Source organism: Mesoplodon mirus, assembly GCF_964341445.2.
Source record: "Mesoplodon mirus genome assembly, chromosome: 15".
Lineage (NCBI taxonomy): Eukaryota > Metazoa > Chordata > Mammalia > Artiodactyla > Ziphiidae > Mesoplodon > Mesoplodon mirus.
Genome location: NC_138991.1, coordinates 58,414,181 through 58,439,218, shown reverse-complemented (window position 1 = coordinate 58,439,218; position 25,038 = coordinate 58,414,181). Strand labels below are relative to the sequence as shown.

General features: G+C 45.0%; 1 protein-coding gene across 1 annotated transcript in view; it reads right to left on the bottom strand.

Annotated features, from left to right (window-relative positions):
• The window catches only part of USP7 (ubiquitin specific peptidase 7), a 56,251-nt gene that overhangs the window by 16,163 nt on the left and 15,050 nt on the right, over positions 1-25,038 (bottom strand). Inside the window, exons 2-10 of the mRNA XM_082645891.1 lie at positions 14,110-14,214; positions 8,847-9,045; positions 6,747-6,885; positions 6,001-6,089; positions 4,051-4,159; positions 3,077-3,207; positions 2,564-2,618; positions 1,457-1,537; positions 1,266-1,356 (exon numbers count right to left, since the gene is read on the bottom strand). Of these exons, the coding sequence (XP_082502017.1) occupies positions 1,266-1,356; positions 1,457-1,537; positions 2,564-2,618; positions 3,077-3,207; positions 4,051-4,159; positions 6,001-6,089; positions 6,747-6,885; positions 8,847-9,045; positions 14,110-14,214 (999 nt within the window). The remainder of the gene's footprint in view (positions 1-1,265; positions 1,357-1,456; positions 1,538-2,563; positions 2,619-3,076; positions 3,208-4,050; positions 4,160-6,000; positions 6,090-6,746; positions 6,886-8,846; positions 9,046-14,109; positions 14,215-25,038) is intronic.

Genomic DNA, 25,038 nt, shown 5'->3' with positions numbered 1-25,038 from the left:
ACACACGGGACAACAGGCAGGACAGGACGTGGCCGCTGAGTGCCTCCCAAAGTCCCAGCTCACTGCCTGCACCTTCCAGGCCACAGCGCAGGGCAGAGAAACCACAACGGGCCCCAGAGTCTCCCTGAGACAGGGTGGGGATTTCAGGGGCCCAAGGCAGCGGCCACGCGCAGGACAGAGGGCCCTGGGGAGAGCTGCGCGGGAGAGCCCCGGCGACGTGCAGAGGCTCCTCTTGGTCTCGAAGGAATCAGCTATTTCCAAATACTGAAATGTACCCCGGAACAAAGGTTAAGAATATCCAATACCCAACAGGATAAAAATCACAACGGCTGGCATCCAATAAAAGATGACCAGACAGGCAAAGAAGCTGGAACTCACAGCCAGAGATGGAAAGTGAATCGATGGAAACAGATCCAGAAATCACGGAATTATAGGACCAGAACATCAAGTTATTACGAACTACATTCCATATGTTCAGGAAGACACCCAAATTGCCAATAAGCATTCGAAAAGGTGAAATCTCCCCGACTTCCAGGGCAATGCAAATTGAACTCAAGATAGCACCATTCTCCCACCAAAACGCCAGTCTGACGACTGACGGCTCTGGAGTGGATGTGGAACAACGGCTCGCACCCTACTGGTGGAGCAGGAATGGATAAACTGCTGTATCTGCTAAGCTCGACATATACACGCAGGCCCTACGAGCCAGCATTCCACTCACCGTAAATGCACCAGGGGTGGACACAAGACCGGCCAACAAGCCTCACACCTACCAGCCTTACACTGAAAACAACCCAAACACCCATCAAGGAAAGAATGGTTTCCAAACATTTGTGTTATATTCCTAAAGTGGAATACTATAAAGCAATGAAAATGACCCATTACTGCTGCTCAATATAAGGATGAAGTACATGGAGGCAACGCTGAGAAAAAGAAAAGAGAGAACTAGACACATATCCTACACAATCCCACCTATGTAAATATCACAAAACACGCAAAAGTAACCTAGGAAAGAATGTTAGCAGGCCAAACAGTGGTTTCCTGTGAGGAGGGGGAGGCAGTGACCAGGAAGGGCCACCATCTTGCTTTGCAAATGTTCTGTTTCTTGACCTGGGTGGGGTCACCAGACTGTGTTCACTCAGTACCTTCATCATTTGGGCAATTTTCTCTACACTATATTTCAATAAAAACCGCTGTGTCAATGAAGCATTATACCAAAACAAATTATGAAAAGGTGGTGGTGCCATTATGTACACAGAACTTACTATTTTTCTTTCCTTTTATACTTAGCTGGATATCATAATAATCTTCTCTTCTATCAGATCGGTAGTCTACTTCTTTACACTGGATATATGACTACAAATAAGGAAAATAAGATAAGTTAAGCATTAACCGTCAAAATATTAGCATGTTTAAAATCTTTAAAAATCACTCTTTAAAACTGGTTATCACATACCACCATCTTGCCTCTGAATAATTTAGGTATGGTGCCTTCTACACACGTGCCTTTCATCTTATTTTCCACATTATCAAGCAACTGGAAGAGAAAGTTTTGGCTTTCAGAAAAATGTTATGCTTAATTAACATACAGTAATTTGAAACGTGACTAGGAAATTTCAATGGTCAAAGAAATTCTAGACTACAAATATCATGACCTTTAGCATGCAATTATCAAAAACATACAAAAATCTTCTTCCTTGGTTGGATATTTACAAAAATATCTACATGCAACAGTTGAGATTAACCCTCTATACAGCCTTTGGAATGAATTAGTAATCTGTAGTGCCTTTAGAAGCATTTTTTATATTCATTTTACCTCTGTGGAAAAGCATGTAAATTGAGCACTAAACTTAACTCGTATTGGTCCACACCAAGAGATTAATGAGGTTGAGCCTGTCAACAGGATTGACTGGTTTGTCCATGGATATTTAATGAACTGGATTCAATCCAGCTAGTGCTGCAAAAAAGAAAACACACCTTGCCCAGCCAATCACCTTGAATAGCCATTTCATGTTGTGAGTGTGTGAGTGTGAGTTGTGTGTGTGTGCGCGTGTGCGTGTATTTCTTTCATCACAACTGGAAAAGTGGGCGTCTGCTCGTGACTAGAGATGGTGTGGGGGAAGATCACCCACACAGAGGTCTGCCTCAACCAGAAGTTCTGTGCCAAGGCGGGGTCTGGGTCTTGTGCTACAGAGTAAGAACGGAAGTCACTATTCTAAAGTGAAGTGGGATCATCAGGACAGCTACTCAAGCCAATCTGTTGTTTCTTGGATTAGTAACTCTGGTAATTATGCCAATTTAACAAATTCAAAGTACACTACCTATACTATTCACATTTACATTTTCCCTCACACTTCCCTATCAAATAATTTTTCAGTCTTTCTGGTTTTAAACTAGATACATGTTGTCTTTTCTTTCTAGCCTAGTTCTGGTCCTGAACAAAGATGGGCATAACTGGAATGATAGTGACGGAAGTAGGTCTGAGGTTTTACTTGGTAACAACTTCTGACAGTGCTTCAAAATATGAAATGTAAGTAGTAAACAACTGCGGCTGAGAACTCACCACTCGACAGAGCTCTTGAACATCATGTTGCATGAAGCTATCTAACGTTTCCCACCTTAGAGAGATAAAATGAATTTATATTTAAACTTCCAGATTTCAAACAAGAGTAAATTAACAAGCAACTCAGACTAAAAAACCGAACCATGTAATTAGTCATTATTCTTACATTTTTAAGACGATTATAATTCAAAGACAAACTGAATTTTATCCAGACACCAAAACGTTCACAACTTTATATTGTTCTGAACATCTTACTGCAAGGGGGGGGATCGTGTTTGCAAGTAAATGTACAGAAACTTGGAGACGATATGTATCCTTTCCTTGACAGGTAAACCTAAGTGGTGAACTGCTTCTCAAGCAAAATTCTAAAAGCCTCCATTTCCAAAGAGGTCAAACAAAGGACACTGATAAAATGTCCTGACGTAATCAAGTGCCTGAGTTCTGCTCTCAACCCTTCCCCGTCCACTAACTCAGCCCTCGAGCAGCAGAATGGACAGGTCTCCCAACACGTACCCGAACGACTTGGTCAGCTTCTTTGTTCCTACGGGCTTATCGCTGTGCTGTAATTCATAGAACACTCTTTGCAATGCTAAAGGGACGCTTTTGGATGAATCGTCGCCCTCTGTTGGCATCATGTACACAGCCTAAAAGAATTGATTCAGAAATAAAAATGGAATTTTATGTGAAAGTATCATTTCTAACACCACAATGACAAAGGCAGTTGGGGAGGGGTTTTAACTATCCCCCCCCAAAGGGTCAAAAGGTCTTTTAAAAATCAAGACAGTGAAAAAAGAATTTTAAAAATTACCTGGGGCTCACCATCCGATGAGAACCACTTCTATCTCATACTTCTCAGAGCAGAGCAACATTGTTTAACTTAACATGACTTTGAACAAAAGGGCTGATGAAACTTCAATGCTACTGCAATTAACCACACTCAACTGTCCCCAAGATATCATCCTATCTTGGTAATTAACGCTGCCTGGAAGAATGGTGCGAAAAGGACACGCCAGCAGACCAGCCAATGGTCCCCAACACCAGGAGTGTGTGCTGCCTGCGCTGCGCCCCTGCTTGCACGACATTCCTAAAGTGCAAGTAACTATCCTCCGTTAGATTTTACATTTTTTAGAAGTTTTAGCTACAGTAAGTGAAAAATTAAGATTCCTGACCAGGAGTTTTTCAACTAATCGATTTTAATATAAAACTTTTCAAATGTTGCTGCTAATGACTTTCATATTTTTTTAAAAAGCTTTATTATTTCTAGCCCAATAAAGTTAGGTTTGTCGGCTGTGGTAAACTTTTCATCACCTAAGTTAGCTTCACAAGTGTCCAAACACTGAGGAATAGAGCTATGTATAAGCGTAAAGCAGGGGCCTCCCTGGAGACGCAGCAAGAGACAAGTCTGGCGACGGGGCTTTGCTTACCCCCTAATACTTGAGAGAAAAGGGTGGGTGGAAGGTTGAGGGAGAGAAACACCATCCATTTACCTTTCGTAGTTGGTTTGTGAAAAATAAAGTCTGCAGCAGGCTGTTCATGTAACAAGTCGCTCCCTGATTCTTTAAACCGACATAGCCCGTGTGCTTCTTTGAATCCCACCTGTAAGATCAGTTTGAGGTTGAGGGAAAACTGCACAGGACACCTCCTTGCTTCTGCAACGTGTGTGGGCGAGGGGACTGGGGGCCGGCATCTCACTGCTCTGCACCACCACCTCCTTCCCACCATCCTGACACGGGGTGACGACGTCCGAGCACCCGCCTCCAAGTGAGTAACTCGTTGCCAGGCTGGCAGTTATCACACGACTCCCTCCGGCAGTCACCAGTTTTGTCTGCTCAAGCACGTGGGCCAGTGCGAACTCAGCCCGGCACCGGAGAGGCGGCCTCCGCGCTGTCTGCTGACAGCAGCAGTGCCATCATTTACCCAGAGCAGCTCTGTCAGAGAGGAGTTCAAGTCTACTTCTATGAGACTGAGTCCCAGGGTGGCTCCCTCACACACACGTCGGGTCACACGTGTAGTCCGCACAAGGCGGGACGGGATCAGCAGAAACCCCTCTTTTCTGTAGCGTCCCGTACGCGGGGAAGGACAGGCATGCACACCAGCAGGTTCAGACCTCAACTCCAAGAGCCGTCTGTCTCCCTTTACTCTGTTATACAGGTGGTTGGTTAGGAGAGAGAACAGTCTGCACCGCCTTGCCCCCAACAGTTAACAGGAAGCAGAACAGCCCTCCCCAGCACCATCCCCTCCCCCTCTGTGCACGGTGCAAATGTGTGACCAGTGCTAGACATTTACTGTGAGTTCAGGCCAGCAGGACTCTGATGCCGGGGGTAAGAGGTGTTTGTAAGACTGAACCAAGACACCTGTTTTGATCGGTAAGTCTGAAAAACCCAATCTACTTTCTTAGTCAAAAGATGTATCATAAGCATAGGGGGAATGTTTTCTAAAGGAGGGGGAAAAAACCCACAAAAAGTTTAAAGAAATACCATCTTTTTGCCCCCCACTGCTGGTATCTGAATACAATTCAAGGGTATGTTTCAAAAAGGCTACTCAAGAAAAGCCTGACTCCTCTGATATCAGCCCAATGAATATGAAAACTAATAAATCTTACCTGTTTTAAAATTTCCCAGGGCCACATGCAGGCCACCTTAGCCAGGACCTGGACTCAATGACCGCCCTTCTGGGCTGCCGGCCACCCAGCCCACCCAGGTCAGCCTACACACTCGTGCCAGAGGAGGGCCACGTGGGAAGAGGAGAAACAGGGAGAGACAGGGGCGCCTACACCCGACTCCTTCCCACCTGGACTGCACTTTATTCCTTCGCTCCTCGGCCTTAAGAGTCCTGCCCGTCTATAACCTGATCCCAAGGCACCATCTCAGCCCTCTTCACACCCTCCGAGTGCCCCGCCCACCCCAAACTTCCCTGCCGGTGTCCTTACTCACGCCCTTCTCCCCAGGTGTCCTTACTCACGCCCTTCTCCCCACCTCCAATTCCCCGTCATTCCCTGTCAATCAAGGACATCCGACACGTTCTTTAAGGCCGACACCGTGCTCTTGCCCACAGACCGCCTGGACCCAGGGACGGAACCCTCTCCTCCCAGCGCCACCCACACCACAAAATCACAAGCACATCTGCGGCTGCAGTTACTGCCGTCAGCTCCTCCGCCCAAGTGGTCTTGGAGGTTCTTTGAGGACAGAAAACCATGGCTGCCTTGTTCAACATAATTATATTCCTAGAGCCCAGCAGAGTGTTCGGCACATAGAAACTGCTCAATAAATCCGCTACACAAAGGCATGAGCGCGCAGCTGGCACACGTCCGTTGATCTGGTCTGTGTGCCAAGGGGTGAGCACACAGAGGGTGCGTATCTGCTGTATATATGCACCTCTGCGCCTTTCACTAGAACTCAGGACGTCTCTTAATAGCATCCAATTAAAGGAAAACTTACGCAACTCCATGGGGGGCATCCGCCTGTACAAAGACTTCAAAAGCAACTTTGTCATCATCTATAAATCCTTTCTCAGGATCAGTCACTTCCTATAAAAAAAAAATAAGAATATCCAACTTGCATAAGAACCCACAAATGCTCACTTCATTCCAAACAATTACCCTGCACTTAATCGATTAAAATACTACTGTTTCAAAACACCTAAATTGTGCTTCTAGTTTTGCAGTGCTTTGGCTTGTTTTAAACAATGTTCTCTGAATGAAAACAGCAAAAGCTTGGATGCCTCCCGGAGGAACGGGACGTGTCAAGGGCTCAGCGTCCACTCAGCAGGCAGGGTCTGGGGAGGCTGCCGAGAACCCACACTAGAGAGCTGAGCAGGGCGTTCCTAAGTCCTACTGGCTTCCACCTCTGCAAAAGCAGCCCAAACGAGCTGACTTGAGAATTCACTGGTTACAGGAAACCACCCCACACTATGCCTGCCTCCGTATTATTTCTTTTAAAGGACACCTAGCCTATCAGGAAAGCTATAAACTACCTTACAATGTCTGAACAAAACACTGAGATGAAGTCCTGTTGGCTGCTAAAAACCTGACGTAGGAAACTGGAGAAAACACGTTTTCAGTTACCTATCCAACTTACAAAGCAAACATTTTGATCCTAAAATGAATAGATGGATGTGAAGAATGGAGAATTAGGGAACAAAGAACAATGCTCAGATTATGCAGTCTGAGTACACTGTTACTTACACTCCAGGCCATGAAATTGGAAAATCCCCAATCGTTCTCTTTATGGAAGAACAAATGACTGATGCGCCGGCTGAACGACTTCTCATCATCTCTGTAATTTATGATCTTCAGCACCGCTTGTGCGTGACAGGACCAAGACCTGTTCAGGGAGGACAATCTAAGCCTCAGTGGACAGATTTACCTGTTGACTTTTACACAATGTTTAAAACAGCACACAAAACCTCCCATATTTTCTCCTTCTATTTTTTTTAGATGGAATAAGGGGACACACATTATCTTTAATGGAGAAAAAAGTGAAGAGGGTCTGGGGGCGCCCTTGTGTGGTCTGGAGTGATTTAACTCAATGCTTTATGTCTTTTTTTTTTAATTTTTAAAACTTTATTTATTTTTGGCTGTGTTGGGTCTTCGTTACTGCACGTGGGCTTTCTCTGGTTGCGGTGCGCGGGCTTCTCATTGCGGTGGCTTCTCTTGTTGCTGAGCACGGGCTCTAGGCGTGCAGGCTTCAGTAGTTGTGGCACACGGGCTCTAGGTGTGAGGGTTTCAGTAGTTGCGGCGCCCGGGCTTAGTTGCTCCGCGGCATGTGGGATCTTCCCGGGCCAGGGATCGAATCTGTGTCCGCTGCATTGGCAGGTGGATTCCTATTCACTGTGCCACCAGGGAAGCCCCTATGTCTTTTTAATTTCTAATTTAATTTCTAATTTCTTTTTAATTTAATTTCTAAACCTTTAATTTAAATGTTTCAAGTTTTTTACTGGTATCTATAAAATACAAGTGTTTGAACTTTAAATACTGTTCTTAGATTTTACAAGAGATGATAGCTTTTTGGTCAGATAATAGTTCTAGTACCTAATACGGCTATTACTTGAATAGAAGAATGATGATAAAGCTATTTTTTTAGGTGAACAGACCTAAAGCTGTAGGCTCTACTAATAAGTGTCACTCCTGCCCCCCTCAGGTGCTGTGAGGCTTCCAGGCTGGGCTGTACAGGGGGCTCTGAGCAAGGATGCCACCACCCGAGAATAACTGCAGGTGCGATTGTTTGGGGCAGACCCCAAAAGGGCCCCTGGATCAACGTGTAAGATGTTTAAAAACCAACTTAAAGTGGAGCTTTTATAAAGGAAGGTTTTGACTGAACTCATTCGACTGAGCTTTTTATAAAGGAATGTTTCGACTGCAGACTCATCAGAACAAGGGCAAGGGCAGTGCTGTTCCCGCGGGGATGCCGCTCGCTCGGGATGCCATCGTTGGACGTGGGCTGCTGGATGTTTCCCAAACTACCGTTCAGGCTCAAGTTGTCTGTCAGACTAATAAAACCAATCCAGCCTCAACGCTCATCAGATCAGATCATAATGTGAACTGAACACAAGAAGTAAAAATTTGGCCAAGGCCCTGACTGCCCCATAAAACTGGCTTCTTAAACACTCAAGTAAAGAGGAGAATGAAAGCTTTGGCAGAACAGCTGGAACCGGCGCCCTTTGGGGAACATCTTCATCAAAGGCGCCAAGGGCCACAATTGGGGTGGCAGGGAGACGTGGTCAAGGAAGCAGCTTTCCCGTGGGCTCATGGATGTGGAATGAGAAAGGGTGACAAGGTGATCTGGGATCCAGCCCTTCAAACAATCTCTCAACTGTGCTTCTGATAAACGTTGAACAGCGACACTTTGCTTTTTAATTTTAACTTTCTGAATAACCCATAGAAATTGGTTAGCATACAGTGAGGATGTCTGCCTGAAGAATTTTCCTTAACTACAATTTTCCCCCCTGGCAGTTACTGGTAGAATAAGAAATACACCTGGTAATCCAGCAGTCAGCTAGTCCAGATAGGCCCTGATTCCATGTTCCACGGGCAGGTAGATTCTAACACACAAAGTTCAGTTTTTTATTTGAAAGAAAAATATACATCTTTTCTAGTTTGGATATAGGACCTACCAGTGAGTTTTAAAGAGGGAATTGTATTTAATATAACTTAAAATCAAATGACTATGTAAAGGCAGAAAGGGAATTCAAAGAGAAGTCCAAAATTCAAAGAGGCCAATTTGGCTTCCAATAACGTACTAGAACCATTTGCGGATTTGTAATTGCATCATTTAAACTGTCTTACGTGGAATCAGATTCAGCATTGCACTGGAGAAAGAATCCTACGCTTTTTTGGTGTGGTCTGTCTGGATAAAAGCGTGGCATCACCATAATCTTCCATGGCAGATTTCGCACAAAACACGGAGGGCTAAGGACCGACTCACTCAGTCTGCTGAAGCGCTCGACAGTGAACTGAAAGGTTGCCTCGGAGCGCCAACTCGTATCTGCAAGAAAACGCTTTGTCAATCACCAAGCCCGGCATTGTCAGAAAACACTGAAAGCAGCACAAGCCTGGGTTAACCATTCTATATTCAACTGCTAAAATCTAACCCTTTGGGGAAAGGATAGCATCATCTCCAATTCAGTAACAATCTAAAACTGTGAGATGACATTTAGTTTGTGTAAATGAAATCCCGAACGCAGAGCGCTAGCAACACACACCTGCATTCCCCACCAGACTAGCTCAGTGTGATTAAGAATGTCTATTCTACTCTGTCTTAATTCCCAAGTAATCCGCAGTGAGTGGAGAGACTGGAGAATAGGAGTAAAACTTCTCATGTCACATCTGTTCAAAGACAGGACTTGAGGAGGAAAAGAAAAGGGCTTGAGACTTGGGCTGAGTGTGGAGAAGAAACATGAATTTGCAGGCAAACAAGAACTTCCGAGGAGTGGGCGACAGCCATTCCTGGGAAGCGCAGCACTGTTTAGAGATAAGAAGACTCCTAAGAAGTTAGCTAAAAATAAATGTTAACTTCATTAGTTCACAATTTTGGTGAAATATCACGCTAGATTCTCTAAGGGGAATTATTTGAAAAAAAGAACGAAGAAACTGGCATTCCTTTTGACGTGAACTGTTAAATTTACTCAGCAAGACCAAAGGCCAGTTTAAGAAATCAAGATTTCCTCCAGTAAAATGCAAAGCACTTATAAGAATTCAACTAAAAGTCACACTTGGAATTCCAGCTTTTTCTGTTGCTGACTATTCCTTTCATGTGACCCAGGCTATGGATTAGCTTTGACAAACCCAGCAGTGTCCATGCTTCTCCAGCTCTCCCCGTGAGGGGAGCAGCTGTCCCAAGGCCACCCGCCAACCTGTTACCGGCCAGCACTTTTATAAAACATAATAAAACTGCCGCAGGAAGGCCAAATTGCTATACAAGTTTCTAAGGGCTTCCTCTCTCTGTGCTTATCTCGTGGCAGACTGGGGACAGTTCACAGGCCCAGGGGCCAAGGGCCACACTTGGTCTATAGAATAACAGGAAGGCCTTCTCTGGCTGAGAAGCAGGTGCTACTTTGACATCCCTGACCCCACGCACAAAGTGGGGTTCGCAGGTCTATGCCCTCAGCCCGTCTCTACACTTCACTCAGGTCACTGCGGTGCAGACTTCTCCACACATAGAACTGCCTCCGCTGTGACTGAATTTGTTCTTAAGAAAACATGTCCATCAGTCCTCATGAGAGGGTAGTATTCTTTACCAGAGAAATAAAACCCAAAAGGATGTGTAACAGCACTTTTATCTTCGTTTAAAGGCTCTCCGTCCCCACCTTTTTTTTTTTTTTATTACCCGTAACCTGGCTCAGCTGTTAGCAGAGAGGCCCTCAAAGGAAGAGCAGCTGGACGGGGGCGTTTTGCATTCGAGCCTCCTCAAGGGGCAGGTATTACCCTGATCCCTTGCACAGATGAGAGTCCACGGAAAAGACAAGAAACTTGTTCCAGAGAATGAGGTCCAGAAAGGCTGAGGAGAAGAGTGGGCCACTCCTCCACAGCCACACAAATCATATTTGAGCAGCATCTAAACCCCACAAGGTAGGCAAGGGCAGGTGTTACTTAATTCCCACTTTACAGATGAAGAAACCGAGGCTTGCTGAGGTTAAGTGGCTTATCTCATCCAAGGTGTTACGAAGTGAGCACAGGGGGGTCTTAGTACCCAAGATCTGGACACTGAGCACAGTGACCTACCTCTGGTTTGTAAACTGCCATCCTAGAGTTTAGGTGACCAAACGCAGAGCCCAATAAAACCGGCCTGCTGTACAGTGATGGCAGGACACACTCATGGGACCTAAGGACATCATGTCACAAGGCCCTCCCTCTCTCCTAACTCACCTACTTGACTGTCAGTTACCATTCAGGTCTTTGTAGGATTACAGTTTTATACAGACAAAAAAATGATACACATTATAAATGGCTTTTTGCTCTTCCTCCCGACACTTTAGTCAAATTCCTCAATTAATCTTAAATATTAAATAGGACCACACGATGGTGAGCTCAGCACAGCATGCAACCAGGAGCGGGCCAGCCCTTCAAGGCCAAGGTTCTGGGTCTTGAGCCTGGCGCCATCCTGGCCCCCATGTGCAGTTCACACTTGCTGAATCACACACTAGATGTGAGATTCTGCCTCATGTTCAAGGCGCAGGATTATCTTCCAAAGTATGCTAATTAGGAAGTTTAACATGAGATTTCATGTGAATAAAAACGTCACCACCCCATAGCTCCAAGCTCTTCATACTGTGTGGCGTTGGTGGTACAGAGGTGAGCACAGCTGCCTTCCAAACTCTTCATACTAACTGAATAACTGAAAAGCTGTATTAAATACCAGGTCAAGACAGGAGGGTCTACAAAAGAGAAGAAGACAGGAAACTCATCTCTGGCAGACAGGGCCGGCCTTGTTACCCTCCCTTAAGGGAGCTACACGAAAGGATGGAAGGAAGGTACGCGGGACTCCATGTACTATTTGTGCAGCTTCCTCTGTATCTATAATTGCTTCAAAACAAAACTTTTTTTTTTTTTGGTAAAAGCAGTATACTTGGGATTATGAAGGATACCCTGTATCCTCCAGGATTAGTGTTTCATCCAAACAGAGACTCTAACCTGCCTGAACACCACAGAGCACTGACTTACCTACTCCAGCATCTTATCGTAAATGACAGGATGGCAAGCTCGTGCTACCTGCTGCCCTCACACATTTTGTCAGAAATCTCGATAACCCACCACTTTAGGTCTTTTAAAAAGAAAGGTGGCCCTGAGGTTTCCCCAAATGCCGCTCTTGCAGTAACCGTATCAAACATCAATTATTCATTCTAATGCAAGTCTTTGCAAATCCTAGTTAATTCCCAGAAATACGTTTTTTTCCCACGGGTACCAACAATCTAGATCTACAACAATCACTCTCTACCTCTACTAAACATTTTTCCAACCTGTGTTGTTAGCCACTCAACTACTGTGTAAGAAACTCCCCCTACTAAGAAGGCCTCTCTGTACAAATCGGATTCTAACCCAGTGTTTCCCATACTGTGTGCCCTCCAGAGATGTTAAAAGGAGATTCAGCAAAAACAGATTCTAACGTTCAGAGGCTTGGGGAATCATTAACAAAAAAAGTCTTTCGGAGAAAGATGTTAGGAGGCTGACGGCTTAGTTGTACTTTAAGAAACATGCTTAAGCCAGCACTCCTCAGACTTCCTAGATTTCTGATCACTTTTCACAACGCACATATCCTGCCATTAAGTGTTTCAAAACACCTATCACTGCTGGGAAAACGCTGCTGTAAACAAAGGCTTCTACTCCTAGAAACAGAACCACCTCCCTCCCGCCCCCCTTGCCATAGATACGATCTTTCTCTCTCCTGACCCTGGGCCTTTCGAAAGGCCAGGAACAAAGCGTTACTGAAGATCACTTCTACTCTCTCCTGTAACGTGCTTTTCCCGTCTGGTAATTCACAGTAGGAGCATTTCTACTTTTAGGTTCTATAGCACCATTATTTACTACTACTAAGTGCGTAAAATTTGCCTCAAAAGGGATTTTATGTACATTATGATCTCCTTATTGATTCTCATATGAGGCAATCTGGGGCCCCCAGGAGACTTCTAGCCATGTTTAGAGACATTTTCGGTTATCACGACTGCATGGGGGGGATGAGGGGGGTGGGGTGGGTGGGGGGGGTGATGAGTGACACTGCCATCCTACAAGGCACAGGACAGTCCCTTCCAACAAAGAAGGATCCACCAAAAAAGGCATCAGAGGCCAACAAAACCTGCCCTTTTATCCACATCTGTCTCCTCCCAAGCCCTCCCCGTAAAAACACCTGGGGAAAAATGAGAATGAAATTGCTCTGTGGAAACCAGACCGGGAGGGCTCTGATTGGATTGGACCGCTCACTGCTCCAGGAGAGACTACAATCGATTCCTGACTCACGCCTGGTACATCAGACCTGGTCATGCCTTCCCAACTGCACTCTCTGAACCTCTTTTGGCACCTCCGGGGTCTGAAATAAAACCAAGAGCCCAGCAACCAAGAGACCACACCCACACCGTTGCCCTCATCTGCGGTGGAAAGTGCACTCCACAGGTAACAAAGCAGCGGGTCAGACCACGCCTCTTTACCTTCCTCAGATATTGCCTCAGCCAGCTGCCAGGGGTAAACCGCACTGTGAGAGAACTCTCAACTACGGCTGCAGTTTCTCATGGAGGCTGAACTTTTGGCAGGAGGTCTGAACAGCAGTCCTTCTGGTGGTGCAGCCCGTGACTGACGGTTTCTTTCAACTGCCCCGTTACACCCCTGGGAAGGACACAACCCTCATGAGGATTGATGGACATGCTTTTGACAGAACATGGTTTCATATTACACTGCAAGATTCCAGGGGCTGCATAAAGTGATTACTGGCTGCTACCTTCTCATGATTTCGACCTGGCAAATGCACAGGTCACACAGTCTGATAAATTATAGCGAAGAAATAGCCTCGAAAGAAAGGCTTTCCTAGGCACAAAATGTCCATGCATGTACAAATGCATACACTTTACACAGAGAAGATAAAGACCAAAACTCAGCCTGGGGGACAAAGCCCAAAGTTCGATTCTCGTTTCACACCTAACCGGAGTGGGGAGGGATTATTAGCTACAAACAACTGATATACTTGCTACAATAAGAATGCAATGGAAAGCCACGTTCCAGTGTCTAGAAGTATCGTGCTGCAGACGAGAAGGAAAGGACAGTAAGATATACTTGTGTTCTGAATACTAGGAGTGGCTGGAAAATTAACTACAGGCCTGAGCAAATACCCATCTATTACAAACTCCTGTATTTCAACCTTCTCTCCTAGGCTGGGGAAAATCAACTTACCTTGAAATTTGTAGGCAACCTTGAAATTTGAAACCAAAACAGGCTCCTAAATTTTCCTCAGATACCACCTCCTGAAAACTAGCTACTCTTGAGAAACTCAGAAGTACTCAAGGAAGAAATGTCTGTTTCCGACAGTTTTTTGCCCGATGCGCGTAAACAAAGCCCAGGCACTTACCGTCCTCCATGTCTTCCTCTGTGTTGTTGTGTCCATCACTCATGGCTACATTCCCGTTGATAACAGGGTTTTGAGTAATTCTTGGTGGGTCATCTGTATCTCCAGCTTTAAAGAAAACAAAGAAATTCCATGATTTTTACCTTCATGGCTTGGATTAGATTAAAAATTTGTACTTTGACAATTTCCAGTCACTATTAAGTTCCAATTGTGCCCAAATAATTGCACTTTAACCCAAAAGGTATTTACTAATATGTTTACTAAATATAAACTTTTGTTTCTTTCAAAATGCTAAATGGGACTTGAAAACACATTACACCTCACAATGATCAGCTCCATTTGCAATGACCTTTATTTTGACATAGGTCCACGGTTTAAAAGAAGAATTTTAAAAAGCCTTTGGCGGGATTTAGGATTTAAACAGCCTCTACTGCCCATACTTCACATTTAAATCCTGTCCTTCCAGCATGTCAGAATAGCTCACTGCAACTAATGCTGTTCTGTTTGCCTGTACAGTCGGATTTCCTTGGCAAATCAGACACTCCAATAGAAATTAAGTGTCTCAACTACAAACAGGAGATGCGGTTTTTTAAATAGCTGCATAGCTGTGTCCTTGGACCTTGTACTCAGAGCCTTTACACCATTGGGATCAGCAGTCAGTCTGATTCAGCACCATGGAGAGCATCCTCCCCTTTCCCCTCTAGACAAACTCCAAACTCCAATTGTCAGGTTACTTTTCTCAAGTAATTCCTGAATATAAACCATCCATTTTTCCTTCTTAAGCATCTCAAGACACACGTTAGAAATCCTTGGAAGCTAAGAAACAGGTATTACTACTCAAATTTAGACCACTGCCACTCCTGATACTTTTGTTTTATTAAATATCAATATATACACTTAACTAGCAATTGTGCTAAAAGCTGTCTATGAAAACATAAATTTTTAAACTGACCCCTCAACCATGACATCCTGACAGAAAAACTGAGGGAGGGAAGTAGGGAAAGGAGAAATTCCTTTTCCTGTTGCTTAACTAGCTTGAACTCTAAAACTTATATGCTTAAAAAGCAAAATGAAACATTGGGTGCTTTTTTTTTTTTTTTTTTTTGGCGGTATGCGGGCCTCTCACTGCTGTGGCCTCTCCCGTTGCGGAGCACAGGCTCTGGACGCGCAGGCTCAGCGGCCATGGTTCACGGGCCCAGCCCCTCCGCGGCATGTGGGATCTTCCCGGAACGGGGCACGAACGCGTGTCCCCTGCATCGGCAGGCGGACTCTCAACCACTGCGCCACCAGGGAAGCCCCTAAACATTGGGTGCTTTGACAGAATTTCCACATTTACCCTCCTAAATTAACCATTTCAGGGAATTCCCTGGCGATCCAGTGGTTAGGACTCTGCACTTTCACTGCCGAGGGCCCAAGTTCAATCCCCGGTCAGGGAACTAAGATATCCTGCAGGCCTCGCGGTGTGGCACCAAAAATAAATAAATAAATATTAATATATATGTGCACATATATATTAACCACCTCAAACCATCATACAAAATATTTTATGAGGAAAAACCCTATGAAGGCCTTTGAAATAAACAGCACATTCCACCAATGGAATATTATGCAACAGCTTTTTTTTAAGGTTCTCAGTGTACCTATATGAAATGTTCTGAGTATAAGTTTTTAAAAATTAAGGTACCAAGCAATATATATCATCATATGCAACGCTTGCTATAAAAGAGAGAGACTACGTTGGAATAAAAGTGTGTACATTCTTATTTCCCTTTATACCAATAAGCAAACACTGGGAGAACACAAACTAGTAAGAGATTCTGTAGAAGCAGCAGTAGAGTGATTCTTCACTGCAGACACACACACACATCACATGAATGCACTATAAATCTTAAAGTAATTTGCTTGACGTATGCCTGTTACTTTTAATTTAGTTCCTCAGTTCAAATCCAGCCTACGGCAAGAGCTTTAAAACAAGGTCTATAACGCACGAATGCAAAAATGACAAAGGTTTCTCTGAAGGTGGCTCCTAAAAGGCAAGGCAGGTAGGGTTCTGCAGCTGAACCAGGTGCTCCTGAGCAATGTCCCATCTTTTACACATGATGGGTACACATTCCTGCTGGGCTGACCAACTTTCCACCCTTCACAGGCCTGGAGACGGTGGTCCAGGCTGGTGGCTGTGAAAATGCAAAAAGCTCCTGGTTGGCCCAGCATGTACATGAGGAACCTGTCCAGCAACAGGCCCTCCCAACCAACTGCCACGGGACCCTTGGAGAAAAGGTTGGCGACTCAAGTCTAGCTCCTAAGGGACTGAATATCCAGTTAAAAAAAGCTTCTCATAAAAATGAGTTAGTTCAACAAGAGGATTAAAATTTTAATTAAGACACGGTAAGTCCCTGGACCAGAATTAAATGATGAAAGCGCCTGATACCACAATCTGTATTAAGCTTCCAGAAATATCCTAAATGATAAGGCTGTCTTTATCATCAAGGAAGAAGTGCAAGATTGGCACGTACATACATTTATCACTTTATATAAAGTGATCCTGTTCCTGAATTTTATATCCGGCTTAGTTGGAATTTTCCCAATGTATTAACTCTCATTTGGCCAAATATGAACTACAACACTAATTTTTTTGACACACAACAGTTGCAAATACCAATGACAATATGATATGCCTCAAACACATAGACAAAAAGGTCTCTGATATACTTAAATGTCAAGGAGGGGGGGACAGTAATTATCATTCCGAAATATATACACGACACCCAGAAAATACAAAAGGAGATCATTTCCATGCTGGTAAGCCTTTTGACAACAACCTTGTGATAAGTACCAGCGGCATATTTTAATATATATGTGGCACAAAATACCTTTTTTAAAAAGTGACTTTAGAAACACAAAAGGCTCCCTTGTTTAGTTACAAAACCTATATTTCCTCCTCTTTTACTGAGGATGTCTGTGCTTACACCCAGCTTTTCTCCCCACAGACTTCCGTTTGTGATGTCACAACCCAGAGCTACTGACCCCAGAGAACACTGGCCAATTGCTATGGAAATGATGTGGTGCTGATTTAGCACCTGAATCTCACTCCTGGATGAGAAAAATAGAAAATTCCAAATTGTTGGCCTTGACATTTTCTATCACTTCACAAAGATTTCTCAAACCTCTCTCCAAAAGGCTGGGTAGAGGGAACCAAACAACCCCATTAAACCCACCTCACGGTCTTCCAACTAAAAGTCTATACACTGCCACCAGGAGGTACCTGGGCAACGAAGATCCAGCCATGCCCCAGAGTCACTCTCCACTCAGCCCCCCAGATTTCTCCTCAAAAGTCCCAACTAGTGATACAACCCAGTGAGCAAAACCACGGCTCAGTTAAAAGGGCAGAACACATGGATTACCAGAGGCCATGGGCCAACACTCGGTCCCTGAATTGGTCAAGCAGAGCCTAACCAGCACATCTTACACCCCAGTCTACCAGTTTACCCTGACTTCCAAGTCAAAACCCCCAGACTTCTGCTTGGTCCTCCCCCTCTCCTCTCTCCTAGCACTGAATCCATTTTAAAGAATATTACATAAAATAGGGGTTATCAAGGTAAATTAGAACACTGATATCTTTCTGCAAGTCCAAATATACTGCAGAAGGACTGTTCAGAAATGGCATATTGGTTCTGAAAATCCATTAGTGGAGTAAGGCCCCCAGTCTGAGCTCCTGAGTCACCTTCTGGTCCAAGCCCATGGTTCCCTGCCATGTCTGCATGGCTCTGCAGCAGAATCTTCTGGGGGAGGGGGAGGGTTCTCTCAGCCACATCAGAGTGACTGCACAGAATCTCCAGGAGCTCTCCCTCAGAATTCTTTTTTTTTTTCTAAAGCTCCCCACAAAGTTAGGGCCAGAAGCATATTCAAACAACCTCATCAATTTACACGATCACCTTCAAAACAGAGAGTATCAGTGCGGGGGAAAGAAGTCTGGAGTTACTAGTTCCCCCAGGTGTTGATGTAAGTTGCTGGTGGGGGAAACCAGGTGAGGGGTCCATGGGAACACACTCTACTAACTTTCCTGTACATCTAAAATTAACCTAAAATTTCAAGTTTATTTTTAAAAAGAGAACATAAGAAACCCTCAAGCCTAAGAGGTAAGGAATATAGCTGATATTAAACTTATACAGGAAAATTTTCAGCATGAAGCATCCATACAAACATGTCTGAAATTCTCACATAATTAAAGGTAGAGAGAAAGGCAGCTTAGAGCTGCGATACGAAAGAAAGTCTCCCACACAGACACTGGGTGGGTGCACAAAGCATAGCTCTTCAGGAGGGGCCGGCCTGGGAGGGAGGGCTGGTGTCTATGCTGGGGCAGGAGCAGCAGAGGAAACACTGGGCACATGAGAAGGATCTAACGTCTGCTCCAAGGATTTCACAAATAAGTAACTCCCAAGTACTGGTCCCTATTGTGTGCTGGGCGCTGTATAAACATTCTCAGGCAGTGATCATAGCCTGGGATCAGGCAGAGTGGGGTGTTTACAGATGGACCCAGGGTCCCGGCTGGACCGTGAGGGATGTTGCCCTGGGCCTGTAAGCTGTGGAGCCGCTACTCTCTTTGCTTTTCCTCCATGAGACAGGAGTGGCCCTTCCCTAAGGAGGAGTGCTCACCCTGAGATAAAGTATGTTAGATGGAGCTCCTGAATGGAGCCAGAGGCACCAGTCAGGAAAAAATAAAGAAGGAAGTCCTGAGCAAGGAGGCACAATGCTGTGAAAAGTTCTTTAGCCACAAATACTTTAAAAATGCCTACTCTCACCATTTTGCAAAATTTTAGTGCAATATCTCAACTGGGAGGGCGACAGTATACTGACCCTCCTCCTATTCACTTGCATGCATTTCATGATGTGAGGTCTGTGTGTTCCCCACACTCAAGATACTGAGCAGCCCAGCACAAGGACCCTCAGGTGGTGCTTTTATGGCCACACCCACCTCCCTTCTGTGCCCGCCCCAAACCCCTGGCAATGGCCAATCTTCTCCATATCCACAATCTGCCATTTCAAGAATGGACACAGGGTGTGTAAGTAAGCTTATGGAGCATCTTCTGACACTCAGCACAATTCCCTTCAGACTCACGCCGACAGTGCATTCCTTTATCCTGCTGAGAGGGTTCTGTGGCAAGGACATGCCACTACCTGCTCACTCAGATAGCGGCAACATCCAGGTTGCTTCCAGTCTGGAGGCATTATGAATAAAGCAGCTGTAAACATTTTTGTACAGGTCCTGAGCAAAGAGACAGGTATTTTTACTTCAGTATTTTACAGAATGAATGAAATGCTCACAGAAGCAAGGCAAGGGGTGCAGCGATGAATAAAGGGAAACAGTGACCTCCCTGCCTCTGAGTCTAAGTAGAAGGAAGGCATTCCCAATGTTCATGTACATACACGTGCACAAGGTACAAGCACTTTTACTATTCACAATACGTGGATCCCAATTCAGTATCCATACAGATATGCGTACATGGATTTGATTTTGAATAGCACCATACCATTATGTCACGATCTACTCACCCATTCCCCTACAGATGACTCTTCCCAGCCACCACCACCATCTTTTGGCCATCTGAGTGACACTACAAGCAAACAACTGTACAACGACTTTGTCCTGCGGCACGCCGTGTAACTGTGTGGCCATCCGTCAGGGTCATCCTCACACACTGAGCTCCACAAGCAGTGCTCTTTCCCAGTGGCAAAGATCAACGCATCCAAAGCCACTACCAAGTGGCCCTGCAGAGCCTCCTGCACCAAGTTCTCATGCTGCTCAGGAGAACTCTTCTAGAGCCATCGCTTATTTTCAAGAATTCAGATATAATCGATTTCCCAATGTTCTGATCCTAAAAAAACCTGGCTGTAAGCTCAAAGAAGCAAAGAGACATCTGATAACCTGAAGGTGAGAGACAGAAGATGTACCACTCCTACTAAGCCCAGCTGAGAAGCTGAGCTGATTAGAGGGAGGGGGGGTGGGGGACTGGGAAGGCTTCCACAAAAGCAAGCACCCACAGGTGTCAGCTATCACGCTCCCCAAGAAACCAGAACCTCCCAGGTGCTGGGCAACAGCTCTGGGCGCCCCCAGAAAACCTACAATTCTGTGGGAGAACTCAACGGCTCTGCGTCAACTCCAGTCCCCTGTGGGGGAATTCTCAGGCAAATCCAGGCCTCGCACAGACTGGGGAACAGATCCAGATCCAGTCCTTGGGCAGAACCTGGAGGTAACCAAGGATACAACGGTATGGAGCAAAGTCGCAGGTCTGAGCTGTCTCTGCTCTCGCCCAGGTTTACCAGTCCTGGCAGCCACTGGGTGGAAAGGAGTAGGTGCTGACCAGGCAGCAGGGTCCATTAGCCAACAAGCTCACCCCCGCCCCCCAGTCAGACAAGGACCACAGTGCCCGTGGGCCGTGAGGAAGTGCCCAAGTGCTTTCCAGCCCTCAATCCCTCTGTGAAACCTCTTAGAAGTGGAAAACTGCAACTATGCTTCAAAAACATCATTTCTAATCCACTACTGCATTACAAGGATTTCATTCCCCCACCCCCACCCCGGGCACACCCTATTTGCCTGCAATTACAGTAACGAGGGCGATGTTCTAATGACTGTTTTCCTAACACTGGTCTTCTCCACACACGAGTAACTTGGGAGGTAGAGGCTGAGGGTGGGTGCCCTCTTCTCACAGGAGTCAGTCGCCCTACTTGCCAAGTGTCTGGATGTGTCAAGAGCAGGCTGCGCCCTGGGTTTCAGGAAGGAACAGATAAGCAGCCCTCACACAAGAGGGCTAATGCGACAGAGGGGAAAACAGAGCCACAGGCCTTGGACATCCGGGCCAGGACCAGAGAGTGAAGGGAGCCGGCTGGGCAGAGATCCTGAAGAAGCACCTTCCACACAGTTCCAGAGTGACCAGGAGCAAGGCAATGGGCAAGGGAGGAGGTGGGAGATGAGGCTCAGGTAGAGGGGTGGGCAGGGCCTTGAAAATCTCCAAATGTTCACGTCAAGCCTATGTCCCACCAAATGAAGAGGAAACCACCGGTGGCCCTGAAAGCACTGTGACACTCAAAACCAGGTGGGTCAGAACTGAGATGGTGCCGGTGCTTGGACCCTGGGTGCCAGCCCCAGGCAGCCATCTGATCAAGCCTGTCCTCATCATCACAGGCAGCAGAGCCCCATCAGAAGTGCCTCTGCTGCCATGTGGAGGATGTGCGTGAGGTGTGGTTTTGGGCTATCTTGCCCCTGCCAAGTTGGCAGGGCTGCCTCCAGTGACTCTCTGAATTCCTTCGGTCATATTAACAATGAAACCGTCCGTGGCTTAATCAATACCACAACGGTGTTCTGGTTTTATTTTGATTTTTATATGAATTGGCTCCGTGCCTGCCCCATGAAGAGAGCTGAAAGTCCACTTGCGGGTGGTGGTCCTGCCCTGCTAAACCAGGACTTCTCGGGTCCTGCCCTGGGGAGAGTCTGAGGATTCAAAGTAGACTCTGTATTGAAACCCAACAGTTAGCTCTATACTCTTAAATAATCCTGATTTAAATTAGTTATATGAAAATAAAGCCCCAAAGGAGGACACGTATAAGTCTGTGTTCCTTAAATAAAACTATTTGTTTGGGGTCTTCAGTTTGGCTTCATTATGTAAAAATCATCTGTTTTTAGAGGATCATATGCTAACTGCCATCACGTCTGTCCCACAAACCATGACTGATGACTGAGTGGACACTGGCCGGGCACGGAGAGGGGTGTACACCCCGCTCGACTGAGGAGCTTATAATTATGTCCGTGCTGCTCGCTTACACATCTGGTCTTATCTGCTATATTGGGTAGGGCAGTCCACTTGTGGAAAGGAAAAACAAGTCCCAGCAAGCCCAGCACAGACGGAGCTGCACAGAAGCTACAGGATGAAGGCAGAAAGTATCAGCAACCCACAGGAGCCAAAGGATCAATATGCAGAACACGCAGAGATACTAAAATCAAGAAGAGACAATGCAACTACAACAAGGAGAAATTCTTAAGAAATACAAATAACAAATCTGCTCAACTTTCCTAATTAACACAATACCACTTTTCATCTACCAGATTAACAGTGAAAAATATCGGAAATGCCCATAGATATTGAGGGTCTCGCATCACAAAATGGGTGGTGTCAAATGGCTAAAGTCTAAATTTATAGTCAAATTATTCTCCCCAAAGGCAGTATTTATTAAAACCAAAGTCAAATATTCTTTCACTCAAAACGCCATTTCTAGATATCCATTCCAAGGAAACTAGCATACATGCCCAAAGATATATACAAGCATATTTCTTACACTGAAGCACCATTTTTTTACAGAGAAAAACTTAAAACATAAATGCCCATTAATTCTAAGGGCCATATATTGTATGGCGCCATTTATTCATATAAAGTGTCCAGAACAAGCACACCCACAAAGACAAAAGGCAGATCAGTGTTTGCCTAGAACTGGGAGGGAGAGTGGAAGGGTGATGGCTAAGGAGTGCAGGGGTCTCTTTTTGGCGTGATAACTTGACTGTAGTGACGGGTGAATATATTTATTAAAAGCCATTGAATTGTATGAGTGAATTGCAGGATATATACAATCTCAATAAGGCTGTATTGGGGGTGGGGGGAAGTCAAGAACTGGACAGAAACGGGCTATTTTGAGTGGAAACAAATAGTTCCACAAATCACAGCTGTCTGAGGGCCCGGCATAGTGAATGATGTGTACACTGAACAACTGAATCAGGTGTAAGTGTTCCATTTTCTGCAGCATTTCTCTAAAAATATTAAACATTTTTGGTGTTTGAAAAACCCCTTTATCTACAAAATTTATTTATGTACATAAATTCACTCTACATTCATGTAGTTTTAAGGAAAGTACAACTATATTACAGGACAATGTCCACCAGGAGACGAATCAATCAGCAGGATGTCCTTACAGAGTGAAGGAGGCTGTACACGTGGACGGGGTGAAAAACAGGACAACGCCCGCCGTACATTAAGTACATATGTTCATCGAGGGATGGAGTCCTTCTTGCCTTCTTGCTTCCATGTTGTTTTAATGTCTCCATGAATATGTACTGCCTTTATAATAAAGGTAAAACCACCCACACACACGAAGCAAAGCAAAGCACGATGCAGAAAGGCACAACCAAAGTACTGCCTAAGGCCTGACACCACCTCAAGCAGCCCATAAAGGCTGTACCAGTGGGGACTTCCCTAGCAGTCCAGTGGTTGAGACTTCGCCTTCCAATGCAGAGGGTACAGGTTCCATCCCTGGGGAGTTGGGATCCCACATGCCGAGACCAAAAAACCAAAACAGAACAGAAGCAATATTTTAACAAATTCAATAAAGACTTAAAAAAAAAAAAAAAAGGTTGTATCAGAGAAAGAAAAGGGTACAGCAGCTGCCCATTTGGGGGCAGGAGGGAGTGGGAACAAAAAGATCCCAGAACAAAGGGATTACCTAGATTATTTGTGACTCTGAAGGTCCTTTTACACCTGGGCAAATGGCAGCATCCTCTCTTAAATGCCTGGATTTTCTTTAGAACTACTTAAAAAGACAAGGAAATTTGGGGGTTGAGGATTGGGGTCAGAAGTAGAGGAGAGATTTTAAACATACTGTGATTGTGCTAACTAAAACTTTTAAAAACTAGTCAAGCACAGCCCATTTCAAATGAGTTCCTTTATTTGTATAAAAACCACAAACAGAATAGCCTAGGACAGAGGGCCAAGCTGTTTCTGGTTTTTTTTCCCACGTTGGTGTCAGCAGACCACCACTCAGACCTTACCCTCCTTTTGAGGGGACCCACCCAGACTGTCAAGGAACACCTAACTTTCAAGACCTTCTAAAAAACGAGTGGCCAAAGAAAGTGTTTAAAAGTTCCTGGGAGGGGGCTTCCCTGGTGGCGCAGTGGTTGAGAGTCCGCCTGCCGATGCAGGGGACACGGGTTCGTGCCCCGGACCAGGAGGATCCACAAGCGGCGGAGTGGCTGGGCCCGTGAGCCATGGCCGCTGAGCCTGTGCGTCCGGAGCCTGTGCTCCGCAATGTGAGAGGCCACAACAGTGAGAGGCCCGCGTACCGCAAAAAAAAAAAAAAAAAAAAAGTTCCTGGGAGGAAGACTAGTTCCCCAGGTAAAGTCACGGGAGCAGAAGACATATGGTGTTCAAGGGCTGGAAGGCATAGCGAAGGTGTCAGCTTTCCTGAAATTAATCGGTATATTTGAACACAATTCCAATCACAATCCAGCAGAGTGAAACAATTTTGAAAAGAACACAGTTTGAGGAATTACACTACCCGATTGTGAGACTCACTATAAAGCTTCAGTAATCAAGATGGTGCTGTGTTATGTAGACACAGATCAACGGGACAGGAGAGTCCACAAATAGGCCCATGTAAACATTACTACTTGATTTGTGACAAAGGTGTAAGTAATTCAATGGAAAGGGACAGCAGTCTTTTCAACAGTTGGACATCCATAGGCAAAAATTAAAAAAGAACTCCAACCTCACACCTTATACAAATACTAACTGATAACGGACCACAGATGAACACAGATTTAAACTTTAGAAGTAATCACGTGAGACATGGCAAAGAATTCTTAGACATAACACCAAAAGCAAGATCCATAGAAAAAATTTTTGATAAGCTGGACTTCTCTGGAAAGACACTGTTAAGAGAATAAACAGACATGCTACAGACTGGGAGAAAATATTTGCAAATCACCTATCTGACAAAGGACTTATATCAAATATATACAGAGCTCTCCAAACTTGACAGAAAAAAACAAAACAAAAAAACCCCCAAATAGTTGAACAGACACTTTATAGAGGGTATAGGGATGGCAAATAAATACATAAAAAGATGTGTGACTATGAGCTATTAGACATCTCCAAATTAAAACCACTACCCACC